At 42.9% G+C, this 23,832-nt stretch overlaps 1 protein-coding gene across 1 annotated transcript in view; it reads right to left on the reverse strand.

Moving 5' to 3' along the window:
* Nucleotides 1–3,844: 3,844 nt before the first annotated feature.
* Nucleotides 3,845–23,832, reverse strand: part of pcca (propionyl-CoA carboxylase subunit alpha) — a 337,158-nt gene continuing 317,170 nt past the window's right edge. The window contains exons 23-24 of the mRNA XM_080198059.1: nt 6,088–6,165; nt 3,845–4,273 (exon numbers count right to left, since the gene is read on the reverse strand). Coding sequence (XP_080054185.1) covers nt 4,205–4,273; nt 6,088–6,165 — 147 coding nt within the window. The 3' untranslated portion in view covers nt 3,845–4,204. The remainder of the gene's footprint in view (nt 4,274–6,087; nt 6,166–23,832) is intronic.

Consider the following 23,832-nt stretch of genomic DNA (forward strand, 5'->3'; position numbering starts at 1 on the left):
TTCCTTGGTGTATCTATTATAAAAGTTGATGACGCATCTGATGAAGGAGCAGCATTCTGAAAGCTCATGACTCCAAATAAACCTGTTGAATTTTAACCTGGTGTTGTGAGACTTCTTACTGCACTGATTATATGGTTCGAGCTTTTGTATTTCTGCGCATTACTCAAGTTGAACCATAAGAAATAGGAGCAGGAGTAGGCCATCTAGCCCTTCGAGCCTGCCCCACCATTCAATAAGATCATGGCTGATCTGAAGTGGCTCAGTTCCACTTGTCCACTTTCTCCCCATAAAACCCTTAATTCCCCTGTCTATCAGAAACCTATCTACCTGTGACTTACACATAGTCAACGAGGTAGCCTCTACCACTTCAACGGGCAGAGAATTCCAGAGATTCACCACCCTTTGAGTGAAGAACTTCCTTCTCAACTCTGTTCTAAACTGCGTTCCCCCCCCCCCCCCCCCCGGCCAAATATTTTGAGGCTGTGCCCTCTAGTTCTGGTTTCTTTTCTAAGCGGAAAGAATCTCGCTACCTGTACCCTATCTAGCCCCTTCATTATCTTGTCATAGCACTCGGAGCCTGAGCCAGAAGGTTGTGGGTTCAAATCCCATTCCAGAGACTGAAGCACATAATTGAGGCTGGCACTTCCACTGCAGCACTGACCAAGAGCAGCACTGTCCTTTGGTTTAGATAAGCCTATAAGATGTGGGAGTAGAATTAGGCCACGTGGCCCATCAGGTCTGCTCTGCCATTCAATCATGGCCGATATTTTTCTCATTCCCATTCTCCTGCCTTTCCCCCATAACCCCTGAGCCCCTTATTGATCAAGAACCTATCTATCTCTGTCTTAAAGACATTCAATGACCTGGCCGCCACAGCTTTCTGGGGCAAAGAGTTCCACAGATTCACCACTCTCTGGCTGAAGAAATTCTCCTCATCTCTGTTTTAAAGGCTCGTCCCTGTAGCCTGAGGTTGTGCCCTGTTAAAGGCCAGCCCCATTTACTGCTCTCCCCCCCCCCCCTTTCTGATGCACATACAAGGTCCTATGGACATGGAAGAGAAGGAGTTATCCTCAGTGTCTTGATCGGCATTTACCTCTCAGCAAGCAATCAACTCCATTCTCTGTAGAGCACCTTGGGATGTCCCAAGATTATGAAAGGTGCTATATAAATGCAAGTATTCCTTCACTAACAAATAGTGATGTGGAACATGGAAGCTGTCAGAACTATTCCCATCAAGCAGAGTTAGGGAATGTAGACCGTTTAAAAGAATCAGTTGACAGTCCCCTAGTGTTGGTCCCAAATAAACTTGAGGTATATCTCAACAGCAAAGGTTATTTTTCTTCTAAGACGCTTTTGAGTTAAAAACCAACTTCCTGGTGGGTGTGCTGCAACACACCCATTGCACTTGCGCAAGCGTTATGGTTGCAGCAATGATGTGCCATCTGGAACTAGACGCCTGCGTTTGACACTGAGCCGCAGTGAAGGACTGTAAACCCTGGAGGCAGAAATGGTGCGGTGAGCGACCGCTCCCAAACTACTCGCTGAAAGTGACACACTCTTAACCCTTTACAAACTTCAGCTCCCTCTCTTGCTTCTTTCTCACCGGCCCCCACCCCTCGCTCCTCCAACATCTCTGGGTCAATGGTATCCTGTGGGGAGTGGCATCTGCCCACCCCCAAAGGGAGAAACCTCATCTCAAAGAAATTTTAACTCTGCAATGAGAATTTTTATTCGGGTGTGGTGAACCATATCTCATAAGACCCATGTGTTAGGGCGAGGTTGAGGATCTTTCATTAAAGTTCTAATTGGATTAGTAAATTAGCTAATCTCATTATTGAACAAGCAGTATGGGCACGGTAGCATATCGATTATATTACTGGATGAATGGTAAGGAGACATGAGTTCAAATCCTACCACTGCTGCTGTGGAAATTTAAATTCACTTATATAAATCTGGAATAAACAGCTGGTATTAGCAATTTTTAAAAATTAATTCTTTCATAGAATGGGTGCAAGGCCAGCATTTGTTGCCCATCCCTGATTGCCCTTGAACTGAAAGTGTGGTTAGGCCATTTCAGGAGGCAACTGAGAAAGAACCACATTGCTGTGGCTCTGGAGTCCCATGTAGGCCAGGCCGGGTAAGGATGGCAGATTTCCTTCCCTAAAGGACACGAGTGTATAAGTGCACTCTGTAAGTTTTAGTTTAGACAGACAGCATGATAGGTGTAAGCTTGAAGAGCATGTTCCTGTTCTTTGTTGCATGAACCAGATGGGTTTTTAAGAAAATTAACAGTTTCATGGTGCCCATTACGGAAACTAGCTTTTAACCTTCAATCTGAACCCTTGTCTCCAGAGCATTAGTCCCGGGCTCTGGATTACTAGTCCAGTGACATTTCCATCATGCCACCATCTGCTCTGATGACCATTGTTTTAGAACACGTGCTTTACGATTTCCTTTAGGGAAGTACATTTGCTGCCGTCGTGTGCTCTGGGCCTAGTTATGACTCCAGATCCACAGTGATGGACCCTTAACTTTCCCCTCAAATGGCCAGACAAGCTTCTCAACTGTACTCAAGAGGGTGGCTCACCACAATCTTCACATGGGCAATTAGGAATGGGCAATAAACGCTGGCCTGTCAACAAATAGCCACACCGCTGCGAATGAATAATAAAATAAACTAATGAAAGTGAATTTTGTGGTACCAAAATCAAAATGGCGGCAGTCACATTTATTAAATATCAGCTCCCCTGGAGGAGAGACAGTGATATTGTCCTGGACTAGTAATCTGGAGACCCAGGGTAATACTCTGAGGACCCGGGTTCAAATCCCACCACAGCAGATGGTGGAATTTGAATTCAGCAAAAATCCAGAATTAGAATTCAACACCATTGCCGATTGCCTTAAAAACCCATCTGTTTCACTAATATCCTTTAAGGAAGCAATAAAAGCTGGCTAGCCAGCGACGACCCATGAATAATAAAACAAAAGGGAGGAAATCTGCTGTCTGTACCTGGTCTGGCCACAGCAATGTGGTTGAGTCTTAAATGCCCTCAGGGATGCGGGATAAACGTTGGCCCAGCTAACGGCACGCACATCCCGTGAGTGAATAAAAAATATTATAACATCAATCAAAAATGAGGAAGTTTTAATAACACCTCCTGCCCAATAAAACAAAAAAGGAAGAAGGTTAGGGGCGTTCATCCTGCACATGAGACAATTTCAAAATAGAATCATGCAGCAAGGAGGAGTCTATTCAGTCCATCATGTCTGTGCGAGCTCCAATTTCTCCAAGGACCTTGTTATTATTTATTTTTCACGTTAATGATCCCATTCCTCTTTGAAAGTTACCATCGAGTCTGCTTCCATCACCATTTACAAGCGATGCATTCCAAGGGCTGACACGGTGATTTACACTGCTACCTCACAGCGCCAGGGACCCGGGTTCGATTCCTGGCTTGGGTCACTGTCTGTGTGGAGTCTGCACGTTCTCCCCGTGTCTGCACGGGTTTTGTCCGGGTGCTCCTCCCACAGCCCGAAAGACGTGCTGGTTAGGTGCACTGGCCGTGCTAAATTCTCCCTTAGTGTACCCGAACAGGTGCTGGAGTGTGACGACTAGGGGATTTTCACAGTAACTTCATTGTAGTGTTAATGTAAGCTGACTTGTCACTAATAAATAAATAAATTTTAGATGTCAACAACTCGCCATTTACCTCAACTCTGCCCCTGCGTACTACCCTCCTGTCAGTGGAAACCTGTGCATCCTTGATCAACCACTAAAGTCAAATACAATGTCCAACACTTCCTCCCCTTTCCAGTTAGGTGCAAGAGAAAACAAATAGCAATATTTGAAAAGCATTTTTACTCATCTTGGAAAAGCGTGCACCAATAAACCTGATGTAACTGTAAAATGTCTGTTAACTCTTCTGTGAAACAGTGATAATGTTCCTATCTGTCACGGGTTAAATACGTTGACTAGCAGCTCAGTATCATGTTACACTTTCGTAACATAAAGCCAGGGAATAGCTTCAAAATTCAGCAAAAATAATCAGATGTGTTTCCTATTCTTCAACAAACAGTAAATATTACTGAAAAAATAAAGAGAAAATCCATGGAAGAATGTCTACGGGAGTTTTAGTCTGAGGAGTTAACAATCAAAAATTTGGGGCCATGATGTGAAGTAAAATGCTCCGCTGTAGAAAGCATGTCACTCAAATTCAATAAGAACATCTCCTTCTCCGACCGTGTCTCCTGGTTTGCAGTGCACCTTCGTCACCTGAACAAAATCAAGAAAGGTAGACATGTTTACAGTTTTACACGGTAACCAATGATCAAAATAATGCTCACAGAATCCCAGTGCAGTAAGAGGCCATTCGGTCCATCGAGCCTGCACTGACAACAATCCCACCCAAGCTCTATCCCCAAAAACCTCTGCATTTACCCTAGATAATCCCCCTGACACTAAGGGTCAATTTAGCAAGGCAAATCCACCTAACTCATCTACAAACCATAAAGAGTAAAAACACTACTGCAACACTGGACCCAACTTACAACTGCTTTTCCAATGTTCATCGTTCAATTTTAATTTTAACAGATGTTAATAGTTAATCTGATTTACGTGTCATGCTGCAGCTATATAGAGTCCTGGTTACAGCAGGCCTGAAGAACTGTGAGCAGTTCTGGACACCACATCTTAGGAAGGACACAGTGGCTTTGGAGGGAGTGCAGCATGGATTTACAAGAAAAATACTTAGACACCAAAGATAAACGTGCAGGGAAAGATTACATAAACCAGTCTGTACTCCCTGGAGTGCCAATGTTTTCATGGTATTAGGGGGAACAGATAATTTAGATGAGAACTATTTCCTTTAAAGGTCTAAACTGGGGACATGGTCTCAAAATTAGAGCCAAAGCTTTCAGGAGTGAAATTAGGAAACATTTCTTCACACAAAGGTTGATAGAAGTTTGAAATTATCTTCTGCAAATGGCAATTGGTGCTTGGTCAATTGTTAATGTGGTGAGCACTGCTGCCAATGACCTGGGTTCATTCCAGCCTTAGGTGACTGTGTAGAGACTGCACAGTCTCCCTTTGCCTGCATGGGGTTTCCTCCCGCAGTCCTAAGATGTCAGGTTAGGTGGTCTGGTCATGCCAAATTGCCCCTTAGTGTCCAAAGATGTGTAGGTTTGATGGATTAGCTAGGGTGGATGTGTGGGGCTACGGGGATAGCGTGGGGGCCAGTGTAAGATACTCTGTCAGAGAGTCAGTGCAGGTTCAATGGGCTGAATGGCCTCCTTCTGCACTGTAGGGATTCTGTGAAATCTAAGACGGATAGATTTTTGTTATCTTACATTGCTTTCCAATTTTCAGTAATTTAATTATGCTAGCTGTTAAATGAGAAACATATTCAAGATACATTTTACTGAGGTACAATGAAATCCAGTATGATTATAAAAGATAATAACACAAGGCATAACTTATAGAAATTGTTAATTTAAGTAATTTGCTGCATACATCTGATCAGTATATTTATTTAAAATTCAACAGATCACAAACAAGATTTGTTAACTATCTGACATTTGTGAGCAAAATTTTGTTCTACTGGAGATAGTATCACGATAATTCACTCATTCACATATGGATGGCACTGTGGTTAGCACTGCTGCCACACAGCGCCAGGGACCCAGATTCAATTCTGGCTTTGGGTGACTGCGTGGAGTTTGCATGTTCTCCTCGGGTCTGCGTGGATTTCCTCCGAGTGCTCCAGTTTCCTTTCACAGTCCAAAGACGTGCAGGTCAGGTGGGTTGGCCATGCTATATTGCCCATTAGTGTCAGGGGGACTAGCAGGGTAAATACAGGGATAGGGCCTGGGTGAGATTGTGGTTGGTGCAGACTCGATGGGCCGAATGGCTTCTTTTTGCACTGTAGGGACTCTATGAAAATAATTTACTTAATGAATAAGCTCCTGTTCCAAAATGCAGGTTAATCTTTACAAGATTAATACTCTTAGTTAGCAGTGATCATAGTCATGGCTCTCCAAATATTCATCCTTTAACAAATACATTTTTAAACTCAGTTCCCGTGAACCTACCTTTCCAGATTTAGCTGCGGTCAAACTATTTTGCATTTTCATCGCTTCGATTACACAGACTTCCTGACCCTCCGTCACCTGCGCAGTTAATATAAAAAAAAGTTTCATTCAAAACAGAAGATGAATACCAAAATTTTATCAAAGGCCAACATTCTCACTGTCCCAGAAAATGGATTACACACCATGGGAAAAATCATTACGGAAAATAAGCTGAATGGCACTAGACCACCTGATACTCTGTTTTCATTAAAATTAAATTTGGAAGTTAAACCAAGAGGAAAGGTCCTTGGTTTGATGTCTTCGCTGCATTGTGTTAACTGGCAGCTGCCGCAGGGATAAGGTGAAACATTACTTAGTGTTCCCACTTTTCTGACCTTCCAATGGAAGAGTGTACCCATCTCAGAGAGCAGATTCTCTGCAGCATTATTACCAGACAAAATCTGACACCAAGTCAAAAGAGATATTCAGACAGGGACCAAAGAACGAGTTCAAAAGAAAGGTTTTAAGGAGCATTTTAACTCCACACTGTACCAATATGGTATGACATACTGAAACTACTTTGGGGTGGCCAATGCATGCTGGCTTAGCCAGTGAAGCCCGTGTTGAATGTATTTTTAAAAATCATACAAAATTTTCTTCTGCATTAAGTCCTCAAAGCCAGTTTTGGTTGCTATGCAATGTTAAAAGGAATGCTAGTTTTAAGAAATCTCAGCAGGTCTGGTAGCATCTGTAAGAAGAGAAAAGAGCTGAAGTTTCGAGTCCAGAAGACTCTTTGTCAAAGGGTATTCTGGACTCAAAACGTCGGCTCTTTTCTCTCCTTGCAGAGGCTGCTGGACCTGCTGAGATTTCCCAGTCTTTTCTGTTTTGGTTTCGGATTCCAACATCTGCAGAAATTTTGATGCTACTTTTGGGATGCAATATCCAGCAATGTTGGTAAAAGATGAATTGACTTCAACATGGAAAAGATGGAAACCATGCAAGAGGACACAGAACATCTCATATTAAGTTGATCTTTCTCTACACCCTAGCTATTACTGTAACACGACATTCTGCACTCTCTCGTTTCCTTCCCTATGCACAGTATGCTTTATCTGTGTAGCGTGCAAAAAAACAATACTTATCAGTGTATCCCAATACACATGACAATAATAAAATGAATCAAATAAAAATAAAAATCTTACTATTCCTCCTAGAATCTGCAGAGGCTTTGTGACAGGATCTTTTTTTAAAACAATATAACTTCCTGAAATTTAAAAAGTTTTAAGAAGAAGTCCACTACCCCTGAATTATAGACCTTTAAAAATATAATTTGCTTAATTTTTATTAACATTTGTCACGCAAGTTAAAATCGCATGTGTTTTTACTGTAGGATCTGTAAGACATATTTAACATCTAGTAAACTTGAGAAAAAGGAATGGTAATGGATACTAATTATAGCAATAGTTAAACCAAGTAACATCTCTTAATTGAGTGAACTGTGAGCATATTCTTTAAATTAGCTCAGTAACTAATGGATCATGATTTACCATTTTATCAACTTACTTCCAAAAGCATCAAAAGAAAATGCTCAACTATTAAAATTAAAGTTTCACGAAAGGTTACAGAGCAAACTAGGTTGCTGTTTTATTAAGACATGTAAACTAATGAGTGTATTAATTATTATCCCATGGCTAAACATCAGACAATGAAATAATGCAGTGTTTGATCCAATCCATCAATATATACCGTCATTACTATGTACTTGCTCAGAATGAACGGTTAATGCATTTGTGCCATTCACAACAATGGGCAACACAGTGGCAGAGTGATTAGCACTGCTGTCTCATAGTGCCAGGGATCCTGGTTCAATTCCAGCCTGGGGTGACTGTGTGGAGTTTGCACATTCTCCCCCTGCCTGTGCGTTCCGGTTTCCTCCCTGAAAGGTGTGCTGGTTAGGTGGATTGGCCATGCTAAATTACCCCTTATTGTCTAAAGATGTGTAAGTTAGGAGGATTAGCAGGTAAATACGTGGGGTTATGGGAAAAGAGCTGGATGGGATCCTCTATCAGAGAACTAGTACAGACTCAATGGACCAAATGTCCTCCTTGTGCACTGCAGGGATGCTATGGTTCTAACCTGACATCTGGGATAAAGTAATTACATGACTTTTGGGAGCAATTTTAATCTGTCCCCGCAAAAGGGAAAACCACAGCACTGAGTGAAACACTAACTCTACACAGTATTACTCTTCCAACAGGCAGGATATAAAACCCCCCATTCATCAAATTCCCGACGGGCACATCGAGTTTACGTGTCTACCTTAACGAAAGTCATTCTCTTCATCACGGTCTTCATCAGGCATCCCAAGCAAGGGACAAGAGATTCAGACTCTTTTCGGAAGTCTTTTGATAAACCATTAACTGATGCTGGTCTTTCCCTTCTGCGTCTAATTGACGCAAAGCTTTATTGATTGGAAGCACATATCTTCCATCCTGCTTCCAGGGACGGCCCCCCACCTCCCCGTTTCTGACACCAGGTCAAGATTCACACTAGCATCAGATCATCGAACTGGCAACTCATCAGGGCTGCGATCAGCTCTGGACCAGAATGCCAAGAGTAAGGCACGTTTATTCCACGGAACTTGGTGTTTTTAGGAGCTTTTGAATGTCACATAGCACTGCCACATTTTTCAGACATCTCCAACTGATGATTAATTGTGAGTGAAGGGAAATAAGACCAGCTGCTTGCCATGGCCTGAAACATTACTATAATGGATATAAGCTGCCAATTTTCCAGGTTCACTGGCACGTCTTCCCTGTGCAATTAAGGAAAGTTATAAATGATATGGAAATCTATCAAGGCCCATTTATTTTCACAGAGTGGTTCCTCCCGAGGGACATCCACCTTAAAACTTTGGGGGCAGCACAATATATAGACAGGTAACCTGATTTTAACTCTTTAGCCTGCATAAATTCATTAAGACGTGTGTCTGGCCTAAGAATGTTGTGACTGTGGGATGGGGCCCAGGAAAATTCTGAAGTCCATCCTTTAAGACATCTGCTACATTTTCTGGTGGGGGAGGTGAGGGGGTGGGGGTGGGCAGTTGCTGCCAAATGCCCTTTAATTATTCCCATGAATGCACCCCTCATAGAGAACAAGGTGCCAAAGTCACACTCGGGCAAACACTGCTAGTTGACAGCAGTGGCTGCAGAACCAGCAAACCAAACCTAAAGAGCCTGTTTAAAGGCATTGTGTTTCACCGGGACTGGGGTTACAGCTTTACATCTGCAGGCAGGCATCCACCAGGAATCACGGAAGTGGGGGGGAAAAAAGGGGGAGGGGGGAGGAACTAAGAGCTTCAAAAAACCTCCTGAAACAGCAATAATAAAAGATGTATGGCTGATCCAGGCTGCCTTTGGCCACACTATCAGTGTGTACAGATGCCAGGGAACATTCAAAACTAAAGAGGAAAAGCATGGGCATCCATGATAAGGAATGTCACAATTTTGGTCCTGATTCTTGCGCGATGTGAATGAAATGAGCATAATACATTTGCTGGATGTGGCGTACAGTAACAGATGTGCTTTTCCCACATGAGGGAGAGTGCGCTATCCTGGGCTGTGATCGGTTTTGAACAGATGGAAAAATGCATTAGAGGAACCCCCCCCACATCCCCCCACCGCAACAAGCATTCACCATGTATCTTCCCGAGGAAACAAATTATTCGGTATTGGTAAGGAGGCGGTTGCAAAGCTGATTTATTTTCTTCGACTGCGTCCCTCCAGCAGTCACTTCCCTTTAGCCAAGTTCAAAATGAAAATGAAAAGCGGCAGAATCGGATTCAATTTGTTTAGCTTTGTTTTGTTTTTTTTTGCGCAGATCCGGCAGAAATCAGAGGACTGCAGTGGAACTAGTGCCAGTGACATATGGCTTTCCATGGTGCTAAACATTCATACTCCAGACAGGTTCATCAGTCATTTGTGTTATCTGGATTAAAAAATTATCGGTTGATGGATGATATTTAGAGTTTACCTGCTGCTCAAACATTACCAAAGAAACACAGGTTTTTAAACCCACATGACATTAGAAACTGCAGACCATGAAATACTTTTGCTTGCAATGCTCAGATCATGCATGCCAGGTAATATACAGTAATAAATAAACATACGAAACTCCCAGCTAAAATCCACAGCCGGGGTCATATCTGCACAGGCCAATTACTGCAGAGCATCTGTTGTACAAGCAGTACCGCACAACTTGGTAGTTTAAAGAAAAAAAGAGTGTATTTTTCTCAAAATGAGAGTTACGTTAACGAAGCAGGAAGCCACATAACTTCCTACATATTTTCTTAAAAAGCACAAAGTCCCTCAGAGAAGGTTTAGTAATGTCACATCTCCCTTTGTTCCATCATGACCTGCATTTGTCTGCCAAATGTGACAGAAGGCACAACGAGGGTCATAAGGGTCCAATTGTGATATTACCTTCTGTTCAGGCAAAGTGCAACATAAACAAGGGGATCAGTACAAAAATGATCTTACTCCAAAGAATCGGAACTGTTCAACCATTCCCGAGGATTTCTTAAGTCAGGGATGTGACAGGGATTTAAAATGCTGGTAATATTTAAAAATTTATTTATTAGTGTCACAAATAGGCTTACATTATTTTTTATACATATTCTTTTGTGGGATGTGGGCGTCGCTAGCTGGCCAGCATTTATTGCCCATCCCAAGTTGCCCTTGGGCAGTTCAGAGTCAACCACATTGCAATGTGGTTAACACTGCAATGAAGTTATTGTGAAAATCCCTTAGTCGTCACACTCAGGTGCCTGTTCGGGTACACTGAGGGAGAATTCAGCATGGCCAATGCACCCTAACCAGCACGTCTTTCAGACTTTGGGAGGAAACCGGAGCATCTAGAGGAAACCCACGCAGACACGTGGAGAATGTACAGACTCTGCACAGACAATGACCCAAGTTGGGAATTGAACCAGGTCCCTGTCGAGACAGCGGTGCTAACCCAATTTCCTCGGGCAAAGGTACAGTATACATCAAACCAGAATGGGTGTTTTTGATCTATTCTGAATAAAAGCTGAATTGGAGTTTTTTGGAGCACTGATCAGGAAGGAAGTTAAAAAGACAATACTAATTGCAATTCATAAATGAGAAGATTAGTCTCTTGCCTAATTGGTAACAGAGCAAACATAGTTTGCACAAGTTTAAAGATTTTCTTTGCTTTTATCTTTTAATTTTTGGCAAACCTTTCCTCCTTCCCCTTCAAATAGTTTCCATTCTGACCACACAAAAGCAAAATGCTGCAGATGCTGGAAATCTGAAATAGATACGGAAAATGCCGGAAATGCTCTGCAGGTCTGGCATCATCTGAGGACAGTAAAAAGTCTGACAACACCAGGTTTAAGTCCAACCGATTTATTTGACAGTAAACTTAAGTTTACTTAAATCTGGTGTTGTCAGACTTTTTACTGTGTTTACCCCAGTCCAATGCCGGCATATCCACATCATCTGAGGAGAAAGAGAGAGAAACATAATGGGATGAATTTTACCGTCCTGCCCATCACGGAAATCACAGCGAGCAACGGAAAGGTCCATTGACCTCGGGCGGGATTTTCCGATTTCAGGGCGAGTGCAGCCTGAAAATCCCACCCAAAATGTTTCAGGTCAATCACTCACCACCAGAACTGGGAAAAGTCAGAAAAGTAACAGGTTTGAAGCAGGTGAAATGGGGAAAGATGGGAAAAGATCAAAAGGAAGACGAGATAGGTTAAATGACTGAACTGTTGATTTGGAAAAGCCAACGGGAATGATAATGGGACAAGTAAAGAAACAACAAAAAGCAGATATGAATGGTAGAATAATGAACAGCGCCCATTCAAAAGCAAACAAGAAGAGAAAAATAAGATAAAGGCTGAAACATGCAAAAATTTGAAACAAAATTTAGGCAGAGATTAGAGTCTGAAACTGCTTAATTCAGTGCTGAGTCCATAAGTCTGCAAAGTCCCTAATTGAAAGAGAGCTACTGTTCTTTCAGCTTGACTGGAACACTGCAGAAAGCAGAGGATAGACAGGTCAGTGTAAGAGCAAGGTGGGAACTGAAATGACAGGTCACTGGAAGCTTGGGGTCATGGCTGCAGAACGAACAGAGGTCTTCTGCAAAATTGTCATCCAATCTACACTTGGGTCTCCCCAGTGTGAAGGAGAGCGCATCGTGAGGAGTGAAGTCAGGATACTGAACTGAAAGAAATACATCTCTCCTCACTGGCCCCGAACACTCATTTCAGCTGAAGCAGTGATTCACATCTACTTCTTTGGGTCAGAGGCTAAACCACTGTCTTCAAGGAGGAGACAGAGGAAGAGAGATTTAGGGAGAGAATCCCAGAGCTTGGGCCCTGGGCAGCTGAAGGTCTGGCCGCCAATTGCGGGATGATGAAAATCAGAGGGACGGTGAGAATTGGCAATGCTCAAGAAGCCAGAATTGGAGGAGTGCAGAGATCATAGATAGAATCCCTACAGTGCAGAAGGAGGCCATTCAGCCCATCGAGACTGCACTGACCACAATCCCACCCTACCCTTGTAACCCCACATCTTTACTCTGCTAATACCCCGACACTTGGGTCAATTTAGCATGGCCAATCAACCTAATCCACACATCTTTGGACTGTGGGAGGAAACCCACAGAGACACGGGGAGAACGTGCAAACTTCACACAGACAGTGACCAGAGGCCAGAATTGAACCTGGGTCCTTGGCGCTGTGAGGCAGCAGTGTTAACCACTGTGCTACCCCAAGCTCCCAGTGACCTGTCATTCTAGTTCCCCACCATGCCTTTAATAAGAAAATCCAAAAGGCTTCAGGAGATTAGAGAGACAGGGAAGGCTGAGGCAATGAAGGGATTGCTATTGAGGATAAAAATCTTTAAACAGTGGTACTATTAAACAATCCTAAATGGGAAAATGTATCTTTAAAACACACAGGTTATAAATTCTTGTGACTTTAATTTGATATAAAGCGGGCCATTTCCTGTGCATTGCAAGGGTTATCACTGGTGGTACCCAGACACTGGTCAGATATGGAGCTGATGAACCTTGCTACTAAAACAGGCTTATGAATTCATACTTTTATTGTTCTACACAAATGTAGTATTTGCTAGATTAGGATTTATGATTGGTGGATCAGTTAGACCTCACTTCATCCCAGAAGGTCACATGATGGGAAATTAGACAAAGCAGCAGACAGAACAACACTGGGTGCAAAACAGGTCGACTCTCTGGAGCACCCATTATGGTCCCATTCTGGCAGGCACATTCCTGGAAGTCTCACTCTATGACCTCCTGCTGCCTCACCATTTGTTGACTCACTATCATAACACCCTGCCTTCCCACAGCCAATCGGACACTGAACAGATTCTTCCTTATTGCTGAAGTAAAGTCATGCTGTCGAAGCTTTTCATCTGGCACTCATCAGGATAGGCACAAGAATGCCAAATTTCAAACAATTTGTACTGCATGAGAAAAAGGTGCTGATTGGTTGGCAAGTTGGTTTTGATTGGTCAAGGTATTACCATGGCGAACATACCAAGTTAATTATTGTCTGGATTTTTCATTACCTGGTTGAATAATTTTTGGCTGTCAGCCAGTCAAACAGCCTCTTCATGTCAATCATGTAATAATGATGTGGATACGCCGGCGTTGGACTGGAGTAAACTGTTCCGCACACATGAGGACGGTCTCAACAAGGATCTTGGGTTCATGTCACACTATCTGTAACCCCCGTGACTTGCCTGGGTTTGCAAAACCTCACTCACTGTACTGTCTGGAGACAATACACATCTCTTTAACCTGTGATCAGTGCCCCTTCCACTCACATTGTCGGCCACGTTAAGACTTGAACGGCAGGTTAGGTGTAAAGATTCACATTCTAATCAGTAATCTGTAAACTGTCTGTGCTTTATATGCTCTGTCTGAGGCCAGAACTCTCCATTCACCTGACAAAGGGACTAACCCTGAAAGCTAGTGAGTTTACTATCAAATAAATCAGTTGGACTTAAACCTGGTGTTGTCAGGCTTTTTACTGTAATCATGTAATAAACAGAGGAGTTCAAAAATAAACACTTTTTGTTGTTCGTACATATTTTTCTCCTCAGTTTACTCCAGTGTCCTGGAAACTCCAGGGTAATAGGAAGAGGAGAAGGCCATTCAGCCCATTGAGCCTGCTCTCAGCTGATCATCTGTGTCAATGCCATATTTTCACACCATTTCCATATCCTCGGATGCCATTAGTAATCTTGGGGAATTGGCAGCTCCAGATTCAGCTAACAGCACTGGAATATCTGGATATTGGGCACGCCTCGTAATGGGCAGCAGGGCAATTCCCCCACCAGTCCAATTTCACGGCCCCATGTACCATAAACTTCAGTGTAACCTGGGATGTGGTTCCATCATCTCACAGTTTGGTTTATTCCAGGCATCCAAGAAGCACAATCAACATCACCAGCATCGAGCAGACGTGATTAAGAATAGAAATCAGTACTAGCAGATGCGAAGGGAAACTGTATTAATAGACAAGCCAGCTCCCCTCAGGGCTGGACCACTAAACTCAGCCTGAAAATCACACACCATCTTTGCATTGGTCAGAATGACTAATACCAAGAATCTCTGTATAGATGGAAAGGAGTGCAGCATCTAATTCTACCCAATCCGACCATGTCCCATAATGGTCTCTTTGTGCTCTGTAACCAGTAACCAACGCCATGGATGTTTCGCTGGTATGAACACTTGGCCTGTATCACAAGATTTCAGGAATGATCCAACTCCATGAGAACATAAGACATAGGAGCAGAATTAGGCAACTCAGCCTCTCGAGTCTGCTCTGCAATTCATTCATGGCTGATAATTTTCTCATCCCTATTCTTCTGCCTTTTCCCCATAAACCCTGATCCCCTTGTTAATCAAGAACATATCTCTATCTTAAAGACATTCAATGACCTGGCCTCCACTGCCTTCTGCCACAAAGAGTTCCACAGATTCACCACTTTCTGCCTGAAGAAATTCCTCCTCATCTCTGTTTTAAAGGATCATCCCTTTAGCCTGAGATTGTGCCCTCTGGTTTAGTTTTTCTTACTAGTGGAAGCGTCCTCTCCACATTCACTCTATCCAGGCCTCGCAGTATCCTGTAAGTTTCAATAAGATACCCCTCATCCTTCTAAACTCCAGCGAGTACAGACCCAGGGTCCTCAACCATTCCTCATACAACAAGCTCTTCATTCCAGGGATCATTCCTGTGAACCTCCTCAGGACCCTTTCCAAGGCCAACACATCCTTTCTTAGATATGGGACCCAAAACTGTTCACAATACTCCAAATGGGATCTGACCAGAGCCTTATACAGCCTCAGAAGTCCATCCCTGCTCTTGCATTCTTGACCTCTTGACATGAATGCATTGCATTTGCCTTCCTAACTGCCGACTGAACCTGCACATTAACCTTAAGAAAATCTTGAACAATGATTCCTTTTGTGTTTCTGATTTCCTAAGTATTTTCCTATTTAGAAAATAGTCTATGCCTCCATTCCTCCTTCCAAAATGCATAACCCCACACTTTTCCGCATTGTATTCCATCTGCCACTGCTTTGCCCACTCTCCTAATGTCCGCATCCTTCTGCAGTCCCCTGCTTCCTTGATACTACCTATCCCAATGGTCAATTAACACACTGATACATGCAGCACATTTAATGAAAGGTTCAGATTTCCAACACCTCAACTATATTTGAATAAGCACAGACAGACTTAACTTCTTCAGAGACACAGCCCCTCCTCGGATTCACTCCTCCTCATTTCTGTAACTGCCTACAGACCTACAAACCCCCAAGATCTCTGTGCTCCTCCAATTCAAGATATTGAGCATCCCCAATTTTCTCCAACTGGCATTTGGGTCTGCAGTCCTGGAATTCCTTCCCTAATCCTCTCTGTCTTTTTTTGATTTAATTTGATTTATTATTGTCATACGCATTTGTAAATAGTGAAAAGTATTGTTTCTTGCGCACTATACAGACAAAGCACACTGTTCGTAGAGCAGGAAAGGAGAGAGTGCAGAAGATAATGTTAGAATCATAGCTAAGGTGTAGAAAAAGATCAACTTAATGTGAGGTAGGTCCATTCAAAATTCTGATGGTGGCAGAGGAAAAGCTGTTCTTGAGTCGGTTGGTACGTGACCGCAGACGTTTGTATCTCTTACCCGATGGAAGAAGGAAGAAGAGAGGATGTCTGGGGTGCATGGGGTCCTTGATTATGCTGGCTGCTTTTCTGAGGCAGTGGAAAACGTAGACAGAGTCAATGGATGGGAGGCTGGTTTGCATGATGGACTGGGCTTCGTTCATGACCCTTTGTAGTTTCTCGTGATCTTGGGCAGAGTAGAAGCCATACCAAGCTGTGATACAACTAGAAAGAATGCTTTCTGTGGTGCATCTGTAACGGTTGGTGAGAGTCATTGCAGATATGTCAAATTTCCTTAGTCTTCTGAGAAAGTAGAGGCATTGATGGACTTTCTTAACTACAGTGTCAGCATGGGGGGACCAGGACAGGTTCTTGGTGATCTGGACACTGAAATACTTGAAGCTCTTGACCATTTCCACTCCATCCCCCTCCTATAAGACCCAATTCTAAACCTAAATTTTGACCAAGCTTTTGGCCATCTGCCCTATTATCTTTTCATGTGACTCGATATAAAGTTTTGTTTGCTAATAGCTCTTGTGAAACACCCTGGGACATTGTTCTATGTTAACGGCACTATATCAATGAAAGCTTTGACTGTAGATGGGACTGAATTAAACTGGATGCATCCAATTACTAAATGTGTTAAACTAAATTTCCTCAGTATGAATCACATGGCTTCCATTTTCTTTTCACAGTAAAGAACTATGAATGAGATCGTACCTATTTTTTATACTCTATAGGTTAGGGAGAATGAGAGGTCTATTGGCTGCATTAGGCATGTGGTGTATGTTCAGTAGGTTCCACAAATAGTCTTATATTGTTGAACTTTAATTGTCTTTGCTAACAAATAACTATGTACTTTTGTACAGGGCATAGCCAAGCTATGAGCTAACTCCATGCTTGTGTCTGCGCAAGTCTCTGTCCAGTCCACAACTGGCTCGAGTATCAGGTCACGTGTCTCTTTTCATAACACTGTGAATGGTACTGTTTCCCAGTCCGATATTAACCCTTGCTAACAGATACCCTATACTACAGCACAAATTCTTACTGTGGCCACGGACTAGCAACCACCCAGTTAACAGATGGATCAAAAATGCACATGCCTTTATAGAGCACCTTTCATAACTACAGGGCGTTCCAGCCAATGAAGTACTTTTTGAAGTGTAGTCACTGTGGCAATGGAAGAAACGTGGCAGCGAATTTGTGCACAGTGATGTGACAAGCACCAGAAAATCTGTTTTCCTGTGATATTAGTCGGACACCAGGGAGAAGTATAAGAACAGCGTTGGAGTTGTACAGAGTGTTGGTTAGGCCACAGCTAGAATGCTGTATGCAGTTCCAGTCATCTCACTGTAGGAAGGAGGTAATTGCTCTGGAGGGGGTACAGAGGAGATTGGGGGCGAGGAATAAATAAATCATTCACACCGTTCATAGTGAGACCACCAACTGAACCATTCTGATGACTGGGTGAAATGCAAATTTGGCAATCCCCATAGACACCAATAACATTTATAAAAAGAATCTGAACTTCCAGTTAATGATTGAAAGAATTATTCAGCAAGATTAAGCTTCAAGACTTTTACTGCAACATACAAACTAAAAGAAACATTGACCAAACATGATTTCAGTAGATAATTTATAATATAAGTTATAAGGCTTCCTCACTTAACATTTAAACTGACTGAAAATCTTTCTCTGCAGTTTTACGTTACTTAATCCCTTAAGAAGCCATTTCATTCTCCAGGAACCAGTTCTTAGTTCCTCTTTCTCTTTCCAGCCAGATAACCTCCACTTTCCAACTCACTTTCAGGTGTAGATTAGCCTGGAAATCATGTCCTCTAACCAAAGTTAGGCAAATCTCCTAGATTCATTAAAGCCCTCACAACACTATGGCCCTTTCTCTCTCAAAGCCCAGCTCCTTGGCAGCATGAATCACTCGGGCCTTGTACCTAGGTTATCTTCTAGAATCTCCAACTCCATACTATTGAGAATTAAATAGACAATTTAAATTATAACCACTTATAAAACATGACGTTCCTGGGACTTGCAGACTAATAGTCTATCCAGTGTCAGTACAGTTGCACTGGCTATTGTCAACGGGTGTGTATATCATGTACCTTCTTCCCATTAAAACAACCTTGGCTCCCTTTTAATTTTTCACAACCAAACCACAGAGGTTTGTTATCATCAGAATTTAGAACAGGTCACACAACCTCCATCATTCCTCCATTTTACTCTAAATTAAAGAGATAGTTCCAAAACATAACAATCTTAAAAACCTCACATTTGTGATACTCAGGTTCTCTCCAATCCCTTTGAATTCTAATTGGAAGCCAGTTAGCAAGAGGCACGTGTAACCAAGCCTTACCAAAACAAAGTTGGCAGATGTTAAGAAACAAACCTATTGTAAGATTTTGGAATCATAAAGACAAATCCTACTGTTGCTAATTCATTTCGTAAACACTGATTTGTAGAATTGCGTCAAGTGAGAGCGGGACTGGTTTCTGAGGTTAGCTCGGACCATGTTAATGTTAATCAAGGTTACTGCGGTTTCCTGGACTGGTTTGTAGTTATCTGATGTGTCACACATTACAAAAATGACAAAACTTACCAAAGTATTTCACGGGCTGCAGGAGCATACTGAAGGAGTGAAAGATATTGGAAAGCAAGTACTTTCAACAGGCTCAGGGAGGAGATTATCATTGTTTTTTATATATATGGTAACATTCAAGATGTCAAAACAATGGGACGGATTGAGAGGACCACAAGCTCTTACACTGTTTACCCATTTTTTATTTATCGCAGTAAGAGATTTTAGAAACGTCAAATCTTTTAAATTTTACATTTTATTTTTACTTTTCCAGTCTGTTTCTCATCTCTTAATCCCATCCTTCTTTCCCACTCTTTGTTTCTCCTTCTGTCCTTGATTTAACTCTAATTTGCCTGATTTCTTCCTCCATCATTTCTCCAACTCCTTTCCAACCCTTAAATCTTATTGGTTAAGGATGATAAAACTTTTGAGCTGAAGGGTGAGGAGGAAGTTTAGCCAGTGTGCCAGTCTGGAAAGATCTGGGCCAATGTCTTCAGAAGGAATATACCTGAGGGCCTTCTCCTAACGCATGTTTTGTTATTTTGCAGTGGTTCAAACTAATACGTTGGTGAAACTGTTGCGTTGTATAAAACTTCGACTAGTCATGACTAACAGCCACATTTATTGTACTGAGATTAACGTACAAAATCATCCCGACCCCACACACTTAGGCAAGAATATTAAGGGGCTGCTCGAGATAGGTAACAAATTAAATGGAAGAAGATGTCTGAAGGACTGAGGGGTGACCTAATTGAGGTGTTCAAGATTATGAGGGGCATGGACAGGGTGGATAGGGAGCAGCTGTTCCCCTTAGCTGAAGGGAGGACACAAGTTAAAAGTGAGGGGTAGGAGGTTTAGGAGGAATTTGAGGAAGAACTTTTTTCTCAAAGTTTTTGAGAACTGGAATGCGCTGCCTGGGAGGGTGGTGGAGGTGGGATGCCTCACATCCTTTAAGAAGTACCTGGCTGAGTACTTAGCACGCCATAACATTCAAGGCTGTGGGCCAAGTGCTGGTAAGTGGGATTAGGTGGGCAGGTCAGGGCATTTCATGAGTTGGTGCAGACTCGATGGGCCAAAGGGCCTCTTCTGCACTGTGGCATTCTGCAATTCTATGACAGAATGACTTCCTCCTGTTACCAAGTTCCCAGATGTGATTGTTCAGAAGGAATGCTACACACTGCACAGTGATTACGCAGTCATTTTAACTGAAGCAAGTCCATCATTGTAAGCCGGTTGGTTTACTACAGTGTTGTATTTCCTGCTTTCCGCTCTTTTCACATGACCACTGAGCTATTGTTTTTTTTTTGTTCAGGAAATACCCAGCAGAATGCATGAAAATCCTTCACCAAATGGGATGGTGCCCACCCCCACTCCGCCCACTCACTTCCCAAAGAAAATTATCAAAACCTCGGAAGACAGGACATTTATTATAGAGCAGCACACCCCCTATTCAACTGAAACTGCGCAGCTGCGCAAAGTGAAATAGATTACTCTGATGGACATGCACAATGAGTAATCAGGGGTAGTTGTCCCCACCGCTTACTTTTCAACGCTGATAGCTGGCACTGACTCGAAGCTCAGTCTTAATTCAGGAGGTCGATGTTAAAAAGGAAGGAATTAACTAAATCCTTTTCAACATCACCAGTGTGTTTTTGTAATTAAAGCACCGTAATTAACACTGGCAGTAAGTGTAGGGTCACCAAGGCACAGATTATGTTCACCGCTCAACGCTTCCAGCAAGAAAACAGCTGCAGCAAGAAGAGGAGAACATCCTTTATCAACTTGGCCTCAGTCCCAGCCTAGTCCTTGTGGAGCGCCACATTTTGCTTCGCACATTTTGTGCTCTTCTGCTAACCTCGCTTTGCGCACAAAAGGTGTCCTCGAGATTTCACTGTTCTCTTAAAATTGAAGTTAAATTGGGTTGTGTACAAAGGGAACTACAAGTCATGCAAGGAGCACTTTCCTTGGCAAAGCATGTACACGCATTAATGTTCGCACAACAGAGACAGGCACTGTGACCAATCCAATATTTTATTTTAGTCTCAGTTCTTGCACAGTTGCCCCTTAAACAAAGAGGACTTTTTTCCCTCGCTTCATCTGCTGTGGGTTTGCTGTGTAAGAAAGCTCATTTCTAAAGACTGTTTTATAACTGGACAATTTTAAAAATTTCTTTGCTCTGCAACTTCACAAAAAAAATGAACTTTTCATTTTACGATTCTACAGCAAATATTAAATTTCACTTAAGCACTAGACAAAGATAATTACTTCCTCTGATAATTGCTGTGCTTGTAATTGCCAGTGTAAGTTCTTTACAATGACTGTCTACTTGGAACACCCTGTTAACCGTGCTTCCAAAACAACACGCTGTCCATCCTAACTGAAAGCCGTGTTGTCGAAGCTATGAAACCACCACACCATCCAGTAATGTTTATAAAGTTAGATGTCAGCTGCGAAATGAGGATTTCTAATTTCATATTCCACCCAAAGGGTACATTGGGGCACAATCCGTGTGTCTCTGCATAGTTTTAAACTCTGATTCTTAAAGCCAAAGCCTTCTCAGAGGATTGTCCTCTTGTAGAACACCAGATGTGCTGCTCAAATGTTATTCTGGTCCAAGAAGGCAATAGACCAAAAAAAGGTCAAATTGGCGCAGTGAAGTTCCAGAGAAGAGACAGACTCATACTGCTTTAGTTCTGATCAATGTTTAGAAGCACCCTTTAAAAACATTGTAAAGTCTAAATGGAAATAATGCTGGTGGTTCACCATAGCACGATTGTACGGCTCATTATTCTATCAGCTCTTTCTGTTCATTTGTAAATTACTGGTGAGCAACAGGGTTCGTACGGGCTGCTTCTATCACACGTGTGTCCGAACATCCACGTGTAGAGCTCGGTTCAGCTCAGCTACACAACACGCGTTGGCAGGGGAAATGTGGCACCCCTGGCCTTCGATACTGATGCACCATCACCTGGTGCGGTTTGAAAAGTGCTGTCTATCTCATCTCCTTCCCTCATTACACAGCCAAGGCTATTTGCTGGGATTGCGACTGGTTGTTCATCTGCGCCGCACTCTCATTCACCCTCCAGCTAATCCAAACAATTCTGGTTCTGTGGTGGCAGCATTTTCTCAGCAAACGCGAGGCGCTCAGTTAAATTAAGGGGCCTTCAGCTATGCGGCAAGAGAGAGGAAATTATTAGCGGCGTCTGTGTGGTTTTTGTCCCCTGCACTGGACAGAGTTGATGTCTTGGCTGCAACATTCTGCCAAATATCAATCCAAATTGTGCAAACCATTGTGCTCAAATTATATTTCTTTCTCTGTGGGTACTCTGCTGCTAAATCCTCCAATGTGCTATTTACTCCTGCTGTCAGGATACCGCTGCCAATACAGAACATTTGGATCGGTACTGTTTATGCAACCTCTAAAGCCACCAACTTTTCTCCTACGACCCTCTGGTTCCTGGCTAGCTTCTTAGACCACAACCACAGGGTATTGATCGAGATCATCTTACAACAAGTCACTGCTGCTCCCCTTGGAGCTGATTCATGTCTTGTAGCTGCGGAATAGACCCAGAGACCTGGAAGTTTCATGGAACCTCCTGTATCTTCCTGGTCCTCTCTTAGTCCGACTTTACGCAGTGACCTCTGGATTATGCCCTCTGGAATGCATTCATTCAACGTGAAAACATCCAAAAAGGAAATTGGATAAATATTTGAAGAGGAATCATAGAATCCCTACAGTACTGAAGGAGGCCACTCGGCTCATCAAGTCTGCACTGACAACAATCCCACCCAGGCCCTATCCCCGTAACCCCACATAATACCCTGCTAATCTCCCTGACGCTAAGGGTCAGTTTGGCATGGCCAATCCACCTAACATCTTTGGATTGTGGGAGAAAACCAGAGCACACAGAGGAAACCCACGCAGACACGGGGCGAATGTGCGAATTCCACACAGACAGTGACTCAAGCCAGGAATCGAATCCTGGTCCCTGGTGCTGTGAGGCAGCAGTGCTAACCACTAAACCACCATGCCGCCCAAAGAGACATTTGGAGGGCTATGGATAAAGAGCAGGAGCAATTAGATCATTCTTTCAAACAGACAGTACAGGCCTGACGGGTGTAATGGCCTCCTTCTGTGCTGTAAAGTTCTTTGTGATCCAGAAATTCCTTCTCCTCCTGATGTTGTACCATATGAAGAGAAGGATCTCAGGCTGAAAGGCTGCACCTGATGCAGACATTAATCTCACAGAGAACTCCAGAATGGATGCATCTTCTATCCACCACTGAGTAAAATCCAGAGCTCCCATCCCTCTATTTCTCGCCTAAAAAGAAAATGCTATTTCCCACCTGAACTCCAAAGCAGTCCTGTGTCTGGCTAACTAGATTAATAAGTGAAATTCTGTCCTGTATATCCAAGTCCTGTTCATCAGGAAAGCTGTTGAACATTCTTTAATGTTTTGCCCATTGCTACTTGCCAGTTTTTCTAAGTTGTTGACATCTTTAGATATTTCTTCCTGTTTACTCTAATTTTTGTTGGCATTACTGACTCCAGAAATGTTGAATGCCGCTAAGTCTATTCACCAGCTAACTCCAGCTTTCATTGGAATTCCATTTGCCTCTTTTAGAAATAAGCCCCACATCCAGATAATTAGATTTGTGCCTACTGCGATGTTTTTATTATTTTCAAATATCTACAACCTGCCATAGCCCATCACAGCTCTGAGTGCCGCCCATTGACTGCTACCCACGCACTTGCTTGTGTTGCCAGTTCATGCCGGGATCGCGTTGCTAGTTCCTGCTGGGATCGCGTTGCTAGCTCCTGCTGGGACACGTTGCTAATTCCTGCTGGGACACGTTGCTAGCTCCTGCTGGGATCGCGTTGCTAGTTCCTGCTGGGACATGTTGCTAATTCCTGCTGGGACACGTTGCTAGCTCCTGCTGGGATTGCGTTGCT

This window comes from Carcharhinus amblyrhynchos, chromosome 10 (assembly GCF_965287045.1).
Source record: "Carcharhinus amblyrhynchos chromosome 10, sCarAmb.v2.hapA, whole genome shotgun sequence".
Classification (NCBI taxonomy): Eukaryota; Metazoa; Chordata; class Chondrichthyes; order Carcharhiniformes; family Carcharhinidae; genus Carcharhinus; species Carcharhinus amblyrhynchos.